The 16755-nt window shown below is 38.9% G+C and overlaps 5 protein-coding genes across 10 annotated transcripts in view; all 5 read left to right on the forward strand.

Annotated features, from left to right (window-relative positions):
* The first annotated feature begins 955 nt into the window (after positions 1–955).
* Positions 956–5409, forward strand: LOC108089992 (probable multidrug resistance-associated protein lethal(2)03659). The gene is made up of 6 exons (XM_017188494.2): positions 956–1026; positions 1267–1515; positions 1570–1723; positions 1775–3516; positions 3571–4780; positions 4840–5409. The coding sequence occupies exons 1-6, from the start codon at positions 959–961 to the stop codon at positions 5284–5286; spliced, it is 3870 nt and encodes a 1289-aa protein (XP_017043983.2). The 5' UTR covers positions 956–958; the 3' UTR covers positions 5287–5409.
* A 240-nt stretch (positions 5410–5649) lies between these two features.
* LOC108089782 (endonuclease III-like protein 1) lies at positions 5650–7300 on the forward strand. 2 transcript variants are annotated; one of them, XM_017188176.2, is made up of 4 exons: positions 5650–5785; positions 5848–6363; positions 6425–6595; positions 6658–7300. In XM_017188176.2, exons 1-4 carry the CDS (start codon positions 5675–5677, stop codon positions 7072–7074), a joined length of 1215 nt encoding a protein of 404 aa, XP_017043665.2. In that variant the 5' UTR covers positions 5650–5674; the 3' UTR covers positions 7075–7300. The 2 variants fall into 2 exon arrangements, with proteins under 2 accessions (XP_017043665.2, XP_017043666.2); XM_017188177.2 differs by having other exon boundaries at positions 5650–5779.
* Positions 7301–7469: 169 nt separating this feature from the next.
* Positions 7470–8600, forward strand: LOC108089788 (replication protein A 32 kDa subunit). Its single transcript, XM_017188184.2, has 4 exons — positions 7470–7591; positions 7651–7712; positions 7776–8353; positions 8424–8600. Exons 1-4 carry the CDS (start codon positions 7579–7581, stop codon positions 8500–8502), a joined length of 732 nt encoding a protein of 243 aa, XP_017043673.1. The 5' UTR covers positions 7470–7578; the 3' UTR covers positions 8503–8600.
* Positions 8601–8794: 194 nt separating this feature from the next.
* On the forward strand, positions 8795–12634 carry LOC108089822 (microsomal triglyceride transfer protein large subunit). Its single transcript, XM_017188227.2, has 6 exons — positions 8795–9012; positions 9646–10445; positions 10504–11434; positions 11495–12035; positions 12103–12270; positions 12331–12634. Exons 1-6 carry the CDS (start codon positions 8946–8948, stop codon positions 12482–12484), a joined length of 2661 nt encoding a protein of 886 aa, XP_017043716.1. The 5' UTR covers positions 8795–8945; the 3' UTR covers positions 12485–12634.
* Positions 12635–14539: 1905 nt separating this feature from the next.
* The window catches only part of LOC108089823 (GTPase-activating protein skywalker), a 39748-nt gene continuing 37532 nt past the window's right edge, over positions 14540–16755 (forward strand). The window contains exon 1 of one of the 5 annotated variants that reach the window (XM_043207954.1): positions 14540–15148. The gene's annotated coding sequence lies outside the window, so the exon portion shown is untranslated. The remainder of the gene's footprint in view (positions 15149–16755) is intronic. The other 4 variants (XM_017188230.2, XM_017188232.2, XM_017188234.2 and 1 more) reach the window with 4 other exon arrangements.

Consider the following 16755-nt stretch of genomic DNA (forward strand, 5'->3'; position numbering starts at 1 on the left):
GGAAAAAAGTGCAGTTCGTGACCAGCTGCATCCGACCGAACTTTGTGTGCGGTTCAATTTGTTGGTTAATTTTTATTTGCTTACTGATAGCGGGCTGAGTAAACTCTGAAATGATGGATTGTTCAGCTTACAAATATTTGAAGAAAAAATCATACAGGATTGTTTTTTTAGGTGGAATGCCAACAAGGGGAAGTTAAATTCCAGTTGGAGTTTTAAATGTAACCGCCACATTTGCTACGGACACACAGGTGGCGGTAAAATAGATAATGATTTCAAAATACAGATGGCGCTACTTAATAGTATTGTGAAAATGTAAAACCTTTTAAATAAAAGTTTAATTTCAAAATTATAAAAAAATAATAAAAAGTGAGAACATGCTTAGGAAATGTACTGCTATAATTCAGTTATGTAAATACTTTTAGAAGAGAAAACCTTGATAAGAATAAAAATCTATTTTTAGGTATGCAGTACTATTATCTTTATTTAATGCTTATCTATCACAATAAAAGTATGACGACTCCTTATGAAATCAAACGATTTTCCCCAATTCGCAATAGTCTTGTTATCATAAACTATTAAATTATCCATTATTATTTCCATTAATGATGTTCTAAGTTCGTACGTGTCATATTGCAGCTATAAAACAAATTATAAAAGATTTTCCTTTGTTACCAACATAAACTAGCAAGATTATCTTTGTGATAAAGTACGTCATTAGGTGAGAAAATTTCCGTCTTTTTATCACTTGGATCATTTAGATCTGGTCCAGATCAAGTTGGAAAGCAGAACCCCACGGACGCCTTTATTGAAGGAATTTTGAATCTCTAGTGGAAAGTTTAGAGTTGTTAGTAAAGTAAAAATTATACAACTAATTAAATAAGCGTGATTGTTAAATAAAGTGATTTCAATTCTATTAATATTAAATATTTTTTTTGAATGATACAAAATAATATAAATCATGCAGGCTAATAAACTGCCCACTAATCCACGCGAATCTGCGGGGATTTGTTCCTCGCTTATGTTTTGGTATGTTTTGTTTGAAATCTAAACAAAAATGTGTAATAACATTAATTTAAAAATCATGTAAAATTATAATGATAAAATGCTAACGTTATCAGTAGATAATGAAAGCTTAAAGATCACATCTTTCATGACGGCTTATCATGATTGTATAATCTTTAATGACATTGGGTGAAGGAAGCTTGTAGCTTCCCAACAAAACAAACGATTTTCATAATATTTACTAATATCTGTTATTTTTCACAGCTTCGCGCTTCCCATACTTTTTAAGGGAAGAAAAAAGACCTTAGAGCCCACTGATCTTTACAAGGCTCTAAATGGACATAAAGCGGAAACTCTGGGGAATAAATTCTTCGAAACCTGGCAGAAAGAAGTTGAGTCCTGTCGGGATAAACCGAAAAAGGAACCGAGTATAATCAAGGTAATACTAAGAGTATTTGGATTCAAACTATTTCTATCCGGCATAATTATTGGAATTCTGGAATTGGGAACAAGGTAAGTAAGGATTTTTATTTTGCAATAATAAATACAATGTTATTTTATTTTTAGAGCTACTTTACCTCTCATTTTGGGAGCACTGATATCGGAATTTACAACCCATAAAAATGGAGATGGGCTCCAGGCTCAAATTTATGGATTATTACTGATTATAACTACTCTTTTATCAGTTCTTATGTTCCATCCCTTTATGATGGGTATGATGGTGAGTTTTTAATTTAATTTTTAAGCCTTTAAATAAAATTTTTTCTATTAGCACCTGGCGATGAAAATGAGAGTGGCAGTGAGTACGGCTATATATCGAAAGGCCCTCCGATTAAGTCGCACTGCCTTGGGAGATACAACCACGGGTCAGGTGGTTAACCTTTTGTCCAACGATCTTGGTCGCTTCGATCGAGCTTTGATACACTTTCACTTTCTGTGGCTGGGACCACTGGAGTTGCTCATAGCCTCGTACTTCCTATACCAACAAATAGGAATCGCTTCGCTTTACGGAATCGCTATATTACTTCTATATCTGCCAGTTCAAACCGTTTTGAGCCGACTTACATCAAAGCTACGACTTCAAACCGCCCTAAGAACCGATCAAAGGGTTAGAATGATGAATGAGATTATATCAGGAATTCAGGTGATCAAAATGTACACCTGGGAAAAGCCATTTGGAAGGCTAATCGAGAAATTGCGACGCAGTGAAATGAGCTCCATTCGCAAGGTGAACTATATTAGAGGTACTCTTTTATCCTTTGAGATTACTTTAAGCAGAATTGCTATATTTGTAAGCCTTTTAGGCTTCGTCCTGATGGGTGGACAACTGACTGCCGAAAGGGCTTTCTCCGTAACCGCTTTCTACAATGTCCTGCGGCGAACAGTGAGCAAATTCTTCCCGAGTGGAATGTCACAGTTTGCGGAATTGTTGGTTACTTTGAGGAGAATCAAAAAATTTATGATGAGAGACGAAACTGCAGTGCGAAGTGGACCTAAAATGAGCCTTTTTAAAGAGGAACCACTGGTGGAATTGCAATCCTTTCAAGCTCGGTGGAATCAAGAGCACGTGGATCCTGTTTTGGATAATATAAATTTAAGTCTAAAACCACCACAATTGGTGGCTGTTATTGGACCTGTGGGTTCTGGAAAATCCAGCCTGATACAAGCTATATTAGGTGAACTTCCTGCTGAATCCGGAAAGTTAAAGGTGCAGGGAAAAATCTCGTATGCCTCTCAGGAACCCTGGCTCTTCAATGCCTCCGTTAGGGATAATATCCTCTTTGGATTACCCATGGATAAGCAGCGATATCGCAAAGTTGTGAAAAAATGTGCCTTGGAAAGGGATTTCGAACTGCTCCAAGGAGATCGCACTTTTGTTGGTGAAAGAGGAGCTTCTTTGTCTGGAGGTCAAAGAGCTAGGATCAGCTTGGCCAGAGCTGTTTATCGCCAAGCGGATACGTATCTCCTCGATGATCCTTTGAGCGCCGTGGATACTCACGTAGGTCGTCATTTGTTTGAGGAGTGCATGCGCGGCTTCCTCAGAGATAAACTTGTTATCCTGGTGACCCATCAACTGCAATTTCTGGAGCATGCCGATCTTATAGTGATCATGGATAAAGGAAAGATAACTGCTATTGGAACCTACGAGGAGATGCTCAAGAGTGGTCAGGATTTCGCCAAACTGTTGGCTAAAGAGACCCAAGAAAAGGAAGAATCCGATCAGGAACAGGATAATGCAGCTGGCGATGCCAAGATGGATAAATCGAATTACTCCCGTCAAAGCAGTCGGTTGAGTAGACTCAGTGTGAGTTCAATGGACTCTGGCACGGATTCTGTGCTGGAAGATGACAGACAACCCGTTCAGGAATCGCGCTCCAAGGGAAGAATTGGGTTGGGAATGTATGGAAAATACTTTTCAGCCGGTTCTGGATGGTTCCTGGTTATCCTGGTTGCTTTCTTCTGCCTAGGAACTCAAATTTTGGCTTCTGGAGGAGATTACTTTCTTTCTTACTGGTAGGTATTATTTTGTTTCAATAATTCTATATTTTAAAAACTTGTATATTACAGGGTGAGAAACAATGACTCCTCTTCATCGGTGGACATTTACATCTTCAGTGGAATCAATCTGGCTTTAGTGATATTTGCCCTGCTGCGAACTCTGCTCTTTTTCAGCATGGCAATGCACTCCTCCACCCAATTGCATAATACCATGTTCCAGGGAGTTTCCCGCACCGCTCTGTACTTTTTCCATGCGAATCCCTCGGGAAGGATCCTCAATCGATTCGCCATGGATCTGGGACAAGTGGATGAAATCCTGCCCGCCGTAATGCTGGATTGCATTCAGATATTCCTGACAATCAGTGGAATTATTGGGGTTTTGTGCATCACAAATCCCTGGTATTTGGTCAACACAATGACCATGTTCCTGGCTTTCCATTTCCTTCGGAAATTCTATCTGAGTACTTCGAGGGACGTGAAAAGATTGGAGGCTGTGGCCAGATCGCCGATGTACTCGCATTTCAGTGCCACCTTAAATGGTCTTCCTACTATTAGAGCAATGGGTGCCCAGGATTTGCTGACCAAGGAGTACGATAACTACCAGGATCTCCACAGTTCAGGATATTATACCTTCCTCTCCACCAATCGCGCCTTTGGTTACTATCTGGATCTGTTCTGCGTGGCCTATGTTATATCTGTAACTCTGATGAGCTACTTCAATCCCCCGTTGGATAATCCTGGACAAATCGGTTTGGCCATAACCCAAGCTATGTCAATGACTGGCACTGTGCAGTGGGGCATGCGGCAATCTGCCGAGTTGGAGAACTCCATGACCTCCGTGGAAAGAGTACTGGAATACAAAAATCTGGAATCAGAGGGAGAATTTGATTCTCCAGCAGATAAGAAGCCACCAAAGAATTGGCCTCAGAATGGTCAGATTTTAGCGGATGATCTAAGTCTCAGATACAATCCGGATCCCAAAACGGATAATGTTTTGAAAACACTGAATTTCGTTATTGAACCACGTGAGAAAATTGGAATTGTGGGAAGAACGGGTGCGGGAAAGTCCTCTCTTATAAATGCGCTATTCAGATTGTCCTACAACGATGGATCCATGCTAATGGATAATCGAGATATAGCCGAAATTGGTCTGCACGATCTGCGTAGCAAGATATCCATAATACCACAAGAACCAGTGCTATTTTCTGGCACTATGCGTTATAATTTGGATCCCTTCGAGCAGTATCCTGATGACAAATTGTGGGAAGCCCTGGAAGAGGTGAGATATATTGCAAAGTATTTATCAGAATTTTAAATAACACTTATTTCTTTGATTAGGTTCATCTCAAGGAAGAGGTTTCCGAGTTGCCGAAGGGACTTGAAAGTATGATCGCGGAAGGAGGTGCCAACTACAGTGTGGGTCAAAGGCAGTTGGTCTGCTTGGCCAGAGCAATTCTTCGGGAGAATCGCATCCTGGTAATGGACGAGGCCACGGCAAATGTAGATCCGCAAACCGACGCCCTTATACAGTCAACTATTCGCAAGAAGTTCAAGGATTGCACCGTGCTGACTATTGCCCATAGACTAAATACAATTATTGATTCGGATAAAGTCATGGTTTTGGATGCCGGCAATCTGGTGGAGTTTGGTTCACCCTATGAACTTTTGACCCAATCGCGGAGCAGAATATTTTATTCCATGGTATTGCAAACAGGTCGATCCAGTTTTGACCACCTAATGAAAGTGGCTCATCAGGCCCACGAAAGTAAATTGCTATCGGAATAATTTCAATAAAATTGTAAAAATATTAACCAAACTTCTACGACTTAAAAAGACCCAATTTATAAGCACTTAAAAAAAAAACAAGCAAACTGTTGTAAAAAATTATATAAAAATTAAAAACAATGGTGTATAATTGTATATATGTATAATAAAATCAAGTTCCAAAAAATTGTTACAAATAGTATTTAGTCATTTTAAGAACATTACAAAGTTAAATAAATAAATATGCTTTACTTCTTTATGGTTAATATTAAAATTCAAATTAAACCGCCATATAAACTAAAGTAAGACCATTTGTCAGAAAAACATCTGTTTTTTTTTATCGAAATCGATATGTTCAAAACGTAAACAAACAAATGACCAAAAGGAGCGTAGAAACACTAAATTAAAGATGGCCAAAAACATCAAGAAAACTACGTTGGCCAACAAATTGGCCAAAAAGGGAGATGTTATCAAGCCAACGACGATAATAAGCAAGCAAGCTAGGACAGATAATGTGAGGGTAAGGTGTAAACTGCATTATAAGTATAGGAAAACTCAAGACGCAGTTTTTAACAATTTCAGGATATTGAGGACCTAGTGGGGGTTTCATCTAATGCAACGGGATCTAGTAACTCGATTTACTTCTCCCCCATTCGAACCCGAAAACAGCGTGTTATAAACGGGGAATCACTGAAAAATAATATCGTTAAAGTTGAAGCCTTATCTCCAACTCGAGTTGCACCCAAAAAGAATAAAAAGGAGGATCAGTTGGTATCCAAACTCCAAATAGGATCGGCTACGGTTGTTAAATGTAAGATTGTGCCAGATGTGGTCGACTCTCCTATTCGGATTGATAATATAAAGAAAGAATTAGAACCGCAAATAAAAAAGGAAATTGATGATATTAAAGAAGGTTTGGTTAAGATTAAGAAAGAAGTTAATTCCCAGGAGGAATCTCAATTATACCACGATGTAGAAGCACCTCATCCTTTTTGGTACAATCATTTGGAAAACATTCGTAACATGAGAAACTCGAATTCTGCTCCAGTGGATACAATGGGATGCCACCGCTGTGCGGATTCCACAGCAGATGCAAAGGTAATAAAATAATTTAATCAATACTTATTGAAAGATGGATAAAATCCCTTTCTTTTTACAGACACAACGCTTCCAGAACTTAGTAGCCCTGATGCTATCCAGTCAAACCAAGGATCAAACTACTTATGAAGCCATGAATCGCCTTAAAGAACAAACTCTTACTCCACTCAAGATAAAGGAGATACCAATTGCGGAATTGGAAAACTTGCTGCATCCCGTTTCCTTCTATAAGGTAAGAAAAAAATTAGTTGCATCCAAAAAATACTCATAAAATCTTTCAACAATTCATATTAGAACAAAGCCAAGTACCTCAAGCAAACAGTTGATATATTGTTGGACAAATATGATTCAGATATCCCGGATAATCCCAAAGAACTTATTGCTCTGCCTGGAGTCGGTCCCAAGATGGCTCATATATGCATGGCAGTAGCCTGGAACAAGATCACCGGAATCGGAGTCGATGTCCATGTACATCGGCTTTCGAATAGATTGGGTTGGCTCCCAAAACCTACGAAAGAACCGGAACAAACCCGAGTCGCATTGGAAAAGTGGCTCCCATTCAGTCTCTGGTCGGAAGTAAATCATCTTTTCGTCGGGTTTGGACAAACCATTTGTACCCCAGTTAAGCCAAATTGCGGTGAATGCCTAAACAAGGATATTTGTCCTTCAGTTAACGTACAAATTAAGCCGAAAAAGAAGAGTGACCGCTAAATAGGCTTTGTCAAAAAGTAACTAAAAAGTAAATTGTCGTAAAATTGAATGTATAAATTGTGTTAACAAAACTCAGGAAATGTAACGTAAAGGACTACAAGTCCCTGCCATCATACAAATGTCATTGAAAACATTCTTAAGGTTTATCATTTTCATTTAAAAGTATTTTATAAGTAGGTAATAAGAAACAAATTTGTGATTGAGTGCAAAACACATTACAAAACCAGTGCTGCGTTTTATATGGAAATATGGAAAAAAACTCAAATGAGCAAGGGTAAAAAAATCGATCGTCAATAAGGAATTTATTAAATTTAATTTAAATTTAAATTAATTAATTAACATTATTATTGAGTTGGTATATTTGTATATACTAAACAGTGGTATTCCAACATTTACCAAACGACCACACTAAATAAAAAGAATTGGCGCGTTTTGTTGTTTATTGTTCGGCTTCTTGCGAAATTCATTTAAAAACCAACTTCTTAGCTCTAAAAATCCATCAAAATGAATGATTCATGTAAGTGCAGGTATATTGTTTTCCAAAATCCATATATAAATGGTTTAATCCTATTTTAGTTGGAGATTTCAATGCTACTCAAACTGCGCCTGCTGGAGCTGCCAGCAATCAAAAAGGAGAGGTAAGTAAACGAAACTCATGTAAAACCAACAAATTAAATATGTTTTCCCATCCAATAAACTAGGGAATAGTACCTTTGGTGATTAAGCAGATTGTGGATGCACCGGAGGGAAACATCGAAATGTTTGGAATGCAGTATGCAATGGTCTGTGTGGCAGCCATAGTGCGAAATATCGAGACATCCTCGACGAAGATTACATACACTCTGGAGGATCACAGCGGCAGGATCGACGCGCACTATTGGCTGGAGGAGGGTGACGCCCTGAAGGCCCCCGAAGTCATGGTCAACAACTATGTAAAGGTCTATGGCACTACTCGTTCGCAGGCGGGTCAAAAGACCCTGATGGTCTTTAAGCTGCTGCCCGTTTTGGACCCCAACGAGGTGTGCACCCATCTCCTTGAGGTTCTCAACGCCCGCTACAGGGCGGAGGATTACCAGAACAAGGGCGGATCCGATGGGGCTGCAGCCGGTTCTGGCTCCATAGCCAATTTCACCGCCTCTCAAAGTACGGCTATTGTCAGTGGGCTGGATCCCAAGCAGCAGGCCGTCTTCCAGGCGATCAAGAGCAATGTTTCCGAGGAGGGCATCTCCCGCAAAGAACTGAAGGCCAAGTTCTCCCACATCAGCGACTCTGAGTTGACGTAAGGCTGTTTAGATCATATAGAATTTTAAAGAAACATTGACATGGATTCTTTTTTTTGTTTTTTTTAGCAACATTCTGGACTTTATGATCTCTGAGGGACACATTTACTCCAGCATCGATGCAGATCACTTTATTTGCACTATGTAAATCGAATCTGAAATGGAACTTTGCTATAATACGTATTAATATATTAGGTTGGTAAAAATATGGAAAGATTTCATACAAATTGAGTCTTGAAACAAGAATATTTATTCTTTTGATTTGGTGGGTGTATCGGATAGGTTACCCCTGTTAGGCATTGCTGTTAAAAACTATGCACTAAAACGTGGTGGAAAAACCGGCTACCCGGGTCGGTGAAAAAACATCGGCATATCGATGCAAACCCAAATTTACAATCGAATTTCAAAACATCGATACCATCTTTTGTTGCACAGATGATTTGCTATAGTTTCTTGATTCTCGGTTCAAGTCGGACGGTTTATTTCCCTCCCGGTTAAAAGTTCACCGGCAGCCGGCTTAACAACAGCTTATCAATGATTTAATTTAAAACCCTTAGTCAACTTAAAAATCGAACAAAAGCAAGTAAAAGCATGGCAAACAATAATAAAAACTGGCTGCAATCTGCGCTTCTTGTTGCTCTCATTTTTGGGAGTTTCGGTAAGTTAAAATATTGAATATTTAATTTTGATTGGATTGTTACTTTAAAGCGGATGCTAAGCACGTAAGTTAAGTTGAATGAACTGTTTGTTGGTGCGCTTACCCACACAAACCTGTGATAAACAAAAACATTGACATTGCCGCTCCCCCAATCTCACACAAACAAGAAACTAAAGAGAACTTTTATCTGACACACTTTCCAATTGGAGCAGCTGACTTTGGACAGTGGCTTAAAAAGGTGGCGAAGGTGCTAAAGTTTTGAAGGTCAATGAAATTATCATTTGTGGCTTAATATATTTTTCTATTACTAGTTCTAATTCTTTTACTGAAGAATCAGATTATATCGAAAACCACATTATTTTTTTAGATATTAGATAGTAGTAGCTACCCAAAACGACCTTTGTTATCTATCGCCACATCCCACTTTTTGCTTATCTTCTCACCATACGAAATTCTATTTTCCACTATTCGAGATAGTGCCACCCACTGTGCAGGGCCACTTGTTGATAACCTCGACCCAGGCTAAGTAAATGAAAAATAGCAGCTTGTGGCTCTGCTTCTGGGTGAAAGTTATAACAACTCGATTGACTAATGACGTGTTCCATTCTTTCTTTTTCGCCCACATTTCTTCAGACCTTGGAAGAGCGGCTTTAATCTCTTCGAACAGCCAGCAAATATTCAAGCTGCAGAATAAAGTGATTTTGGAGGAACTGGGAAAAGATTCAAGTGCCAAAGAGACAAGCTATAAGTTTGAGACTGACCTGAAGATCAATTCGGTTTGGAGCCAAAATGAAGATCAGTTGCTGGAGGTTTTCATCAGCGGAAGTAAAGTTGATACCTCTGGAAAAGTTCGTTCCATCACCAAAATACCCGACAGACCATTTTATATCAGTCTTGTAAAGGGTCAACCCGAAAAGGTCATTGCACATACTTCAAAGGACCAATCCCTGCTTAATTTGGAGCGGGGAATTGCCTCCCTTCTGCAATTGAGATTAGATGCCTCCCAGGATGAGGAATTGGATGTTTCTGGCCTGTGTCGAGTGTCCTACAATGTCAAATCCTCAACGAAAGTGGAGAAAGTCAAAAGAGACTGCTCTCTTTGGAATCTCAGGGTAAACACCCACCCAGAAGAAGCTCTAGGTGTTACTCAGCAAGCCCAGGAGCTGGTCTCCTATGAACTCTCTTCAGAGGGATCCCTTTTAAAGGCTGAATCTGTAGAGAACCACCAGCTAAACCTGGCAGCCAAGCCTGATGTGGGAACATCAGTAAAAAGCATTTTCACCATACAACACATCTCCCAAGGATCTGAGGATGTTAAACAGTTGGAGCAGAACAGTTTAGATGAGGCCATTAAAAGCCTGCTGGAATGGTATCGCGTCTTTGACATAGAATCCGATGTCGATGGAATAATCAGCGAGATCAAAGAGCAAACTGTAAGTGACAAATTATACATCCATAATCCTATAAACTAAATAAATTTTTTTTCTCTAGCTAGAGGAGCAACTGAAGGAATCTCTGAATGAACTACAATCCAAGGACGTAGGCAAGTCTTCGCTGGCTTTGGCTTACGTGAAACTTATTCCTCTGGCTCGCATCACCATGCAAGAACAATTCGAGGAGCTTCTTAAGGAGCACAGCAGTCTTCTGCCCCAATTGGTTGATCTCTTGGGTGCCGTGCAAACCTTTGATGCGCATAATGCCACTTTTGGATTCCTTTACAAGGATGCGGAAACCACCAATGAGCAATTGGAGCTGCTAGAAAAGTACTTGCAATCTCTGGCGGTTGCCACTCATCCGGATAGGAAAATAGTGGAGCATTTGTTCAAATTACTAGAGGTGGAAGCCACCAAGAAGCAGTCAAAGTTGAGGGAGAGCATTATCCAAACTCTGGCTACCTTGACCCGTCAAAGCAGATTCAGTGCTCATGATCCTCTGCTGCAGCAGGTGCAAACTTATCTGCTGCAAGGCCTCGCCTCCAAGGAACCCATTTTGTATATAAGAGCTCTCCAAAATCTACAGGATCCTGCCACCATTCAATCCCTACTGGAACAGGCTCAAAGTGGCGAGGATCCGAATTCCTCTGTGGCTGCTTTGCAGGCTCTGAAATCATTCCCTCTGAGCAGCTTTAATTCCACACATCGCCAGCAGTTTGAAAGTATTTTCTACCAACGAAAGCGACGATTCGACAGCTCCGCTCGCACTTTGGCTTTGGATATCATTCTATCGCTGAGACCAAATCAGGAACAATTAGGTTATCTTCTGGATTACCTTGCATCGACTGATCGTCAGTTTGAGATTAAAACATATGTGCTCCAGAAACTGAGAATGTTGGCTGAAAAGTGTCCGCGATTCCGGGCTTTGTTCAAAACGGAGCTGGCCAAAAGAAGGCATGTGAACAACTACAATGTGTTGGGGCAAAAGGGTGAGTATACAGATAATCTTACTGATTATTTGATCAATATATTCAACTATCTATTTTCAGGACTTACTACCGTCCTAACCCGTCAGCTTTCTGTGGCACCTGCCTTCAATGAATCCCTTTTGAGCACCCAGGAAGTGTACCAGGGAATCCTTAAGCGTGGCTCAGTGGAATTTTTGCTCCATGCTGGACGCTCACAAGCCAGCAGCTTTAAATTGGGCATCTACACGGCTGGCTTGGGTTCGATGGTGGGCGATGGTGACTCCGGCGATGGAAATGACAACATCCCGGCGGACGATGAGTTTGGCAGCGAGGAGACAGTCACTGCAGGCATGGAGATCAGTGTGCAGGGTGCCCAATTGCGTCCCCTCATCTTCTTCAGCGGCCAGACTGAACTCATGGGTCACGTGTGGGGAGGAAGTGCCTCGGACTCCACGCCCGCCTACCAAGCAACTACTTTGGCCCAGGATAACGAGCACTACATAATCCTGGCATCGGGAGCCACTCTGCATTGGCAAGTGCTGGGGGCTAGGAGTGTGGATCTCAATGGCAAGGTTGGATTCAGCTTGTGGAATCGGAATGCCCAAACGGAGATTCAGCAAAAGTGAGTGGGATGATTGAATTTAATAGATGAAACATCCCATTTAAATCATACTTTCTTATATTCTTAGCACCGGCAGCGCTGTTTTGGGGCACGTGGCTGTTGGTTTCACCTATGCCAAAATAGTGCAGGACTTCAGCCTCACACACGAACCAAAACTGAGTCTGAACGCGGATCTAGACTTCTACAGTGGCATTAAACTCTGCATGCAGCTTCAGCGACCCGAACAGCTTCTTAAGTAAGTTGCTCCAGAAATATTACTTTATCACAATATGTTAATTAATATTTTTTTGCACAGGGAAACCAACGCTCGCTCTGTTTTTCTGCAGTCTGTGGATCGTCCTTATGCCAAACACGTACGTTCTCAGCGCTTTCATAAAACGCCTGGCTGCACTTTTGCGCTCAATCAAAAAAACAATGAAATGTGCAACGTCATTTTAAGCGAAAATTAGAGATATTCGTTGAGATTATTTGAGATTCCTTACAAAAAAAAAAAGAGATAAACACATTAAAACTGTAACTCTTTGTTAAAAACTCGGAGATTAAGACTCGATATAGTTGTAAACTCAAACGAACAAAAACAATTTATTTTTCAAAATCAACAAGTATTTCATTTCGAACCGGAACCCTGTGGTAAATATATAGGTACCTTTTGTTTTCAGCAATTCTTTTTCAAAAAACTATACTTTTAAGTTAAATTAAGCGCCTTAAGTGTTGCAAAATTCTTACATTGAACTAATCGAATTATCGATAACTTACAAAGTACCATCTCCATCACATAACGACGTGCTTCTTCTTCAATCCGCGGCAAAAAAAAAAATCAAAACGCTCGAAAAGTAAATAACAATATTGCGAAAGTATAAATTTAAGCAAAACTGAAAAAGATTGCTAAAAGTGGAAACTATTTAAACTCGATAACGGTCCTGCTTTAACAATTAGGCCAGCAAATGTCTTTCTTCCTCTTGCCTTGGCAGCATTAGAAGAGGCTCGTCTCACACACACACGCAAATGCCAAATCAAATCATAATCCAATTGCCCAAAACAAATACTCCCATTCACAAGACTTAAAAACCAGTCAAATCAAACAGCTTAGGTTTATTAAATCGATATTTGTGTCGCTAATTTACGCTTTTAAATAAAGTGCTAAGCTGAGTCCTAAAATTAACAACATTTTTTTGCTTTTTTTAACCCACACAAACACAATTGGAGTGAGGGAGACACTAATGGGAGAATAGGAAAGAGAGTGAGAGAGTTTTTGTTGTTGCGCTATGCGACGTGTTCCGTTTATTTTCTTAAAATTCTTGTGAGAGTGTGTGGGAATTTCTGTTGCGTGAAGTTGCAATAAAGAAAACCACGTGTGAAATGTTCTGCAATATTTACATTTTATATTTCCTAAAAGAAGAAAAACACTTAAAAACTGCTGTCAAAAGCGTTTGTTTGCAACCAAATTTATAGGCATTACCCGACGATTTTAACATAAATTAACCGGCAAAATTAGCATTCGTATTTTTCATTATCGCACCCATACAAAGGAAAGAAAGAGTGGAAATACAAGAAAACAAAAAGAGAGTAAGATCCACCCAAAAAAATATCTAGTTCTGCCACTCTTTCTGGCTTATATTTTTATTACGCGATAATGACAATTTGAAAACACGCTTAACTGATTTAAATGATTAAAAAATATACACATTTGTTATTTCAATTGTTACATTTATTCGTTTTTTGGCTCGGGATACTCGAACACTTGAAAATTTTTGATAGAAAGTTCTAGAATATTGAAAGTATTGAGTTCAAAAGAAGAACTATTTTCTCAAATGCCACTGTAAGGGGGCACCTCTTTTCCACGCACACTTGCGCACTTGCTGCTCTCTCTCCCAGTCCCCAATCTTCCTACTCTCCCACATTTTATAACGGTTTTAGTCTATAAATATTGCCAAAAATGTATTCGGTTCTAAAGGTGCACTTTTCCAAATTTATCTTTATAAAATATAGTTATAAAAATTTATGTTTGATACATGTTTATTACTACTTTTTATTGTTTACTGCTGGAGTTCCCCCTCTCTCAAACTTCCCTAAATTTTTCTGGTTCGACGTCGAACCTAAGACATCGCACATTGGGATTAATTGTGGTTGTACCATTTTTTAAAACTGTACATATGTCTTATTGTTTTACCTTCTCGTAGATTAAATAAAAAAGTTTTATTTTCTTGATTAAACTGCTTTTAACTCTTTCTAGTATTCTACATAATTTAAAATTCGTTCAAAGTATATTTATTGCACACCGTGCATCGAACCTCAGAGAGCCAAAAAGGCGAGAGAGGTTCGAAGACCCAGTGCAGCTAAATCGTTCGGGTATAGTCCGTTAACGTTCGGGTTGCGCTCTCATTGTAATATCACAGGCCATTTTATACCCAACGCATCGCATAAGGGTTAATCCGCACACTCCATTGCTCTTACTAGAAAACACGCTTTCACTCGCACTTATTGTAGATATTGTTAACGTACTGACGAACCCGACGAGACTACCTTATACTTATTGTATTTAAGCAACTTGCAAATCGCGCTATTTGTTATTGCACGAAAATTTTTCGACCGCGCAGCTGGTGTTTTCGGTTTCTGTTGAAATTAATATATTAAGATATCTAAACAAAAAATGGATATAGGCCGAAAGAAATTAAACCGCTATAAATATAAGAAATAAATGACTACCGGATATTTTCAATATATTTTTGACTGTTCGCTCGCAAGGTAGTTGTTTCTCCTCTCGCTCTCTCACTCTTCCGCTCTGTGTGTGCGTGTGTGTGTGTAAAGGCCATCAAGCGCCTCCTCAGCCTCCCCCGCGCCACACCTCCTCGGGCTGTAGAATAAATTGGGTAAAGGAATTTATATCCTGCTCTTTTAGAATTTACCTGTGAAAGTGAAAACGTGACAACACGATAAAAAGAACGAGGCAAGCAAAACAAAAACGAGTGCATAAAAAACAACAACGAAGGAGAAGGAGAAAAAGAACAAGTGCATCAAAAAAAAAAAAAAAAAAACAGAACAAGAACACAGAAAAAAGTAAAAATAATCAACGAAGGAAGGGCACGGAAACCGACAACATAAAGAATTGACAGGTAAAAAACGTTCTCTCTCTGGTTTTTTATCTCCCTCTCTCTTTAAGAATATTTTGTTGAGTTTTTTATGATTTTTTTTTCCATGAGTCACTTATTTTTTATAACACTTCTATAATGTTTTAATCATAAAATACTAATTTTGAATGATTCATTCTAATCATAACAGCATTCTAATTTTTCTTTTCCTAAAATCCCACTAAATTTTATAAGCCCTAAAACTCCGTATTTTTTAGTGTTCATGTGCTCTTTCATACGTAACTGATTAGATAGACGTTTTTTCGTTCAACCTTGCACAATTTATGACGGCAGCAAACCATTTTTTCCAGCTTGATAGTGGGTTTTAAAAGTTTAAAAATTGTAAAAGTTAATAAGTCCGTCCCTTAAATAACTCTGTAGGGGTTGACGTTTCGTTGTTTATGGAAATTGCAGGGGATTATGTTTAGTGGAAGATTTATTTTTGGCTGACATTCTTATGATGGTATTGTATAACATATTTTATAAACCTGATTTACCTGAATGATTGACTGACGAAAAAAGGAGGTCCCCGACAATCCATCGTATTTCCCCGTATCAATTTTAGATAAATATTTTATGTCATGTTTATTACTTCCCATGAGTCACCGATAAATATCACATTTCTTGGGCTTGACATTTTACTTTGGCGAAATACTTATCCGTTTGGGGATAATTATATACATATTTAGGTGCACTCTCTCCTTTTTTTAAATTTGAGAATATTAAAATAATTACTAGGCCGGGAACAAAAAACTTTAAAACTTGAGAAATATTAGTTAGATAACTTTTGAAAACCGAGTAAGCAATGGACAAATTGTATTTGGGTAAACTGTCTGTCAACTGGTCCCATCGAATCGATTGCTCACGTGAGTTGGCCGGTACAAAACGACTTTTTAAATTTGACTCACAAAATCATAAAAAAAGTCGTGCAATTTACAGATCCGGCAAGCAGACAGCAAAAAAAAAAAAAAAACCAAAGCTGACCGACTGGAATCAGAATCAATCGATTTCAATAAGTCAACGTCGCTTTGCACTGAGTCTCACATCCATCCATTTATCTATCCGTATATCCAATCCACACAGGAAGAAATAAAGATGATTTCAGGCAAAAATATATTTATTTTTTACAATACCCAACGCTATAAACGCATTTATATTTCTCGAAACTTATAAAATAAATATGGTTTTTATGGTTCAACTAATAAAAACATGAAGTGAAACAAATTAAACCATTTTCGGGAAATCAAATATATTTTTGTGTGTACCACCCATCCATATCGCATATTTTGCGATGTGTGTACGTGCCTAGGCGACGACAACGTGATTTATTCGGTGATTCACGTCGATTATTGTCCAAGTGCAGCCGACAAGTTTCTGTTCATAAGTTTCACAGTACTGTCAGTCATTTGGTTCATTGAACTCTGCCTAAGGGTCTGAACTTTATCGAGAGTAACCAACTAACCCAGTGCCTCCACCCTTGGCAACGCATTTCAGGTGGGCAGAAAATCAATATTTTTTTCGGCCAACTCACCCCTTTAAAATCGCTTGGCTGAACTCTGCTTTATTTTATTTCTGTGGCCACGACAATGTTG

Source organism: Drosophila ficusphila, unplaced genomic scaffold, assembly GCF_018152265.1.
Source record: "Drosophila ficusphila isolate 14025-0441.05 unplaced genomic scaffold, ASM1815226v1 contig_412, whole genome shotgun sequence".
Taxonomy (NCBI): domain Eukaryota; kingdom Metazoa; phylum Arthropoda; class Insecta; order Diptera; family Drosophilidae; genus Drosophila; species Drosophila ficusphila.

Excerpts from the sequence above, each read along its gene's own strand:
- LOC108089992 (XM_017188494.2), top strand. The coding sequence starts at position 959 with ATGCAGGCTAATAAACTGCCCACTAATCCACGCGAATCTGCGGGGATT. Across the intron at positions 1,516-1,569 it reads ATTCTGGAATTGGGAACAAG|AGCTACTTTACCTCTCATTT; the intron begins GTAAGTAAGGAT and ends TTTTATTTTTAG. Across the intron at positions 1,724-1,774 it reads CCTTTATGATGGGTATGATG|CACCTGGCGATGAAAATGAG; the intron begins GTGAGTTTTTAA and ends TTTTTCTATTAG.
- LOC108089782 (XM_017188176.2), top strand. The coding sequence starts at position 5,675 with ATGGCCAAAAACATCAAGAAAACTACGTTGGCCAACAAATTGGCCAAA. Across the intron at positions 5,786-5,847 it reads CTAGGACAGATAATGTGAGG|GATATTGAGGACCTAGTGGG; the intron begins GTAAGGTGTAAA and ends TAACAATTTCAG. Across the intron at positions 6,596-6,657 it reads ATCCCGTTTCCTTCTATAAG|AACAAAGCCAAGTACCTCAA; the intron begins GTAAGAAAAAAA and ends AATTCATATTAG.
- LOC108089788 (XM_017188184.2), top strand. Across the intron at positions 7,713-7,775 it reads CCAGCAATCAAAAAGGAGAG|GGAATAGTACCTTTGGTGAT; the intron begins GTAAGTAAACGA and ends CCAATAAACTAG. Across the intron at positions 8,354-8,423 it reads ATCAGCGACTCTGAGTTGAC|CAACATTCTGGACTTTATGA; the intron begins GTAAGGCTGTTT and ends TGTTTTTTTTAG.
- LOC108089822 (XM_017188227.2), top strand. The coding sequence starts at position 8,946 with ATGGCAAACAATAATAAAAACTGGCTGCAATCTGCGCTTCTTGTTGCT. Across the intron at positions 9,013-9,645 it reads TCTCATTTTTGGGAGTTTCG|ACCTTGGAAGAGCGGCTTTA; the intron begins GTAAGTTAAAAT and ends ACATTTCTTCAG. Across the intron at positions 10,446-10,503 it reads GCGAGATCAAAGAGCAAACT|CTAGAGGAGCAACTGAAGGA; the intron begins GTAAGTGACAAA and ends TTTTTTCTCTAG.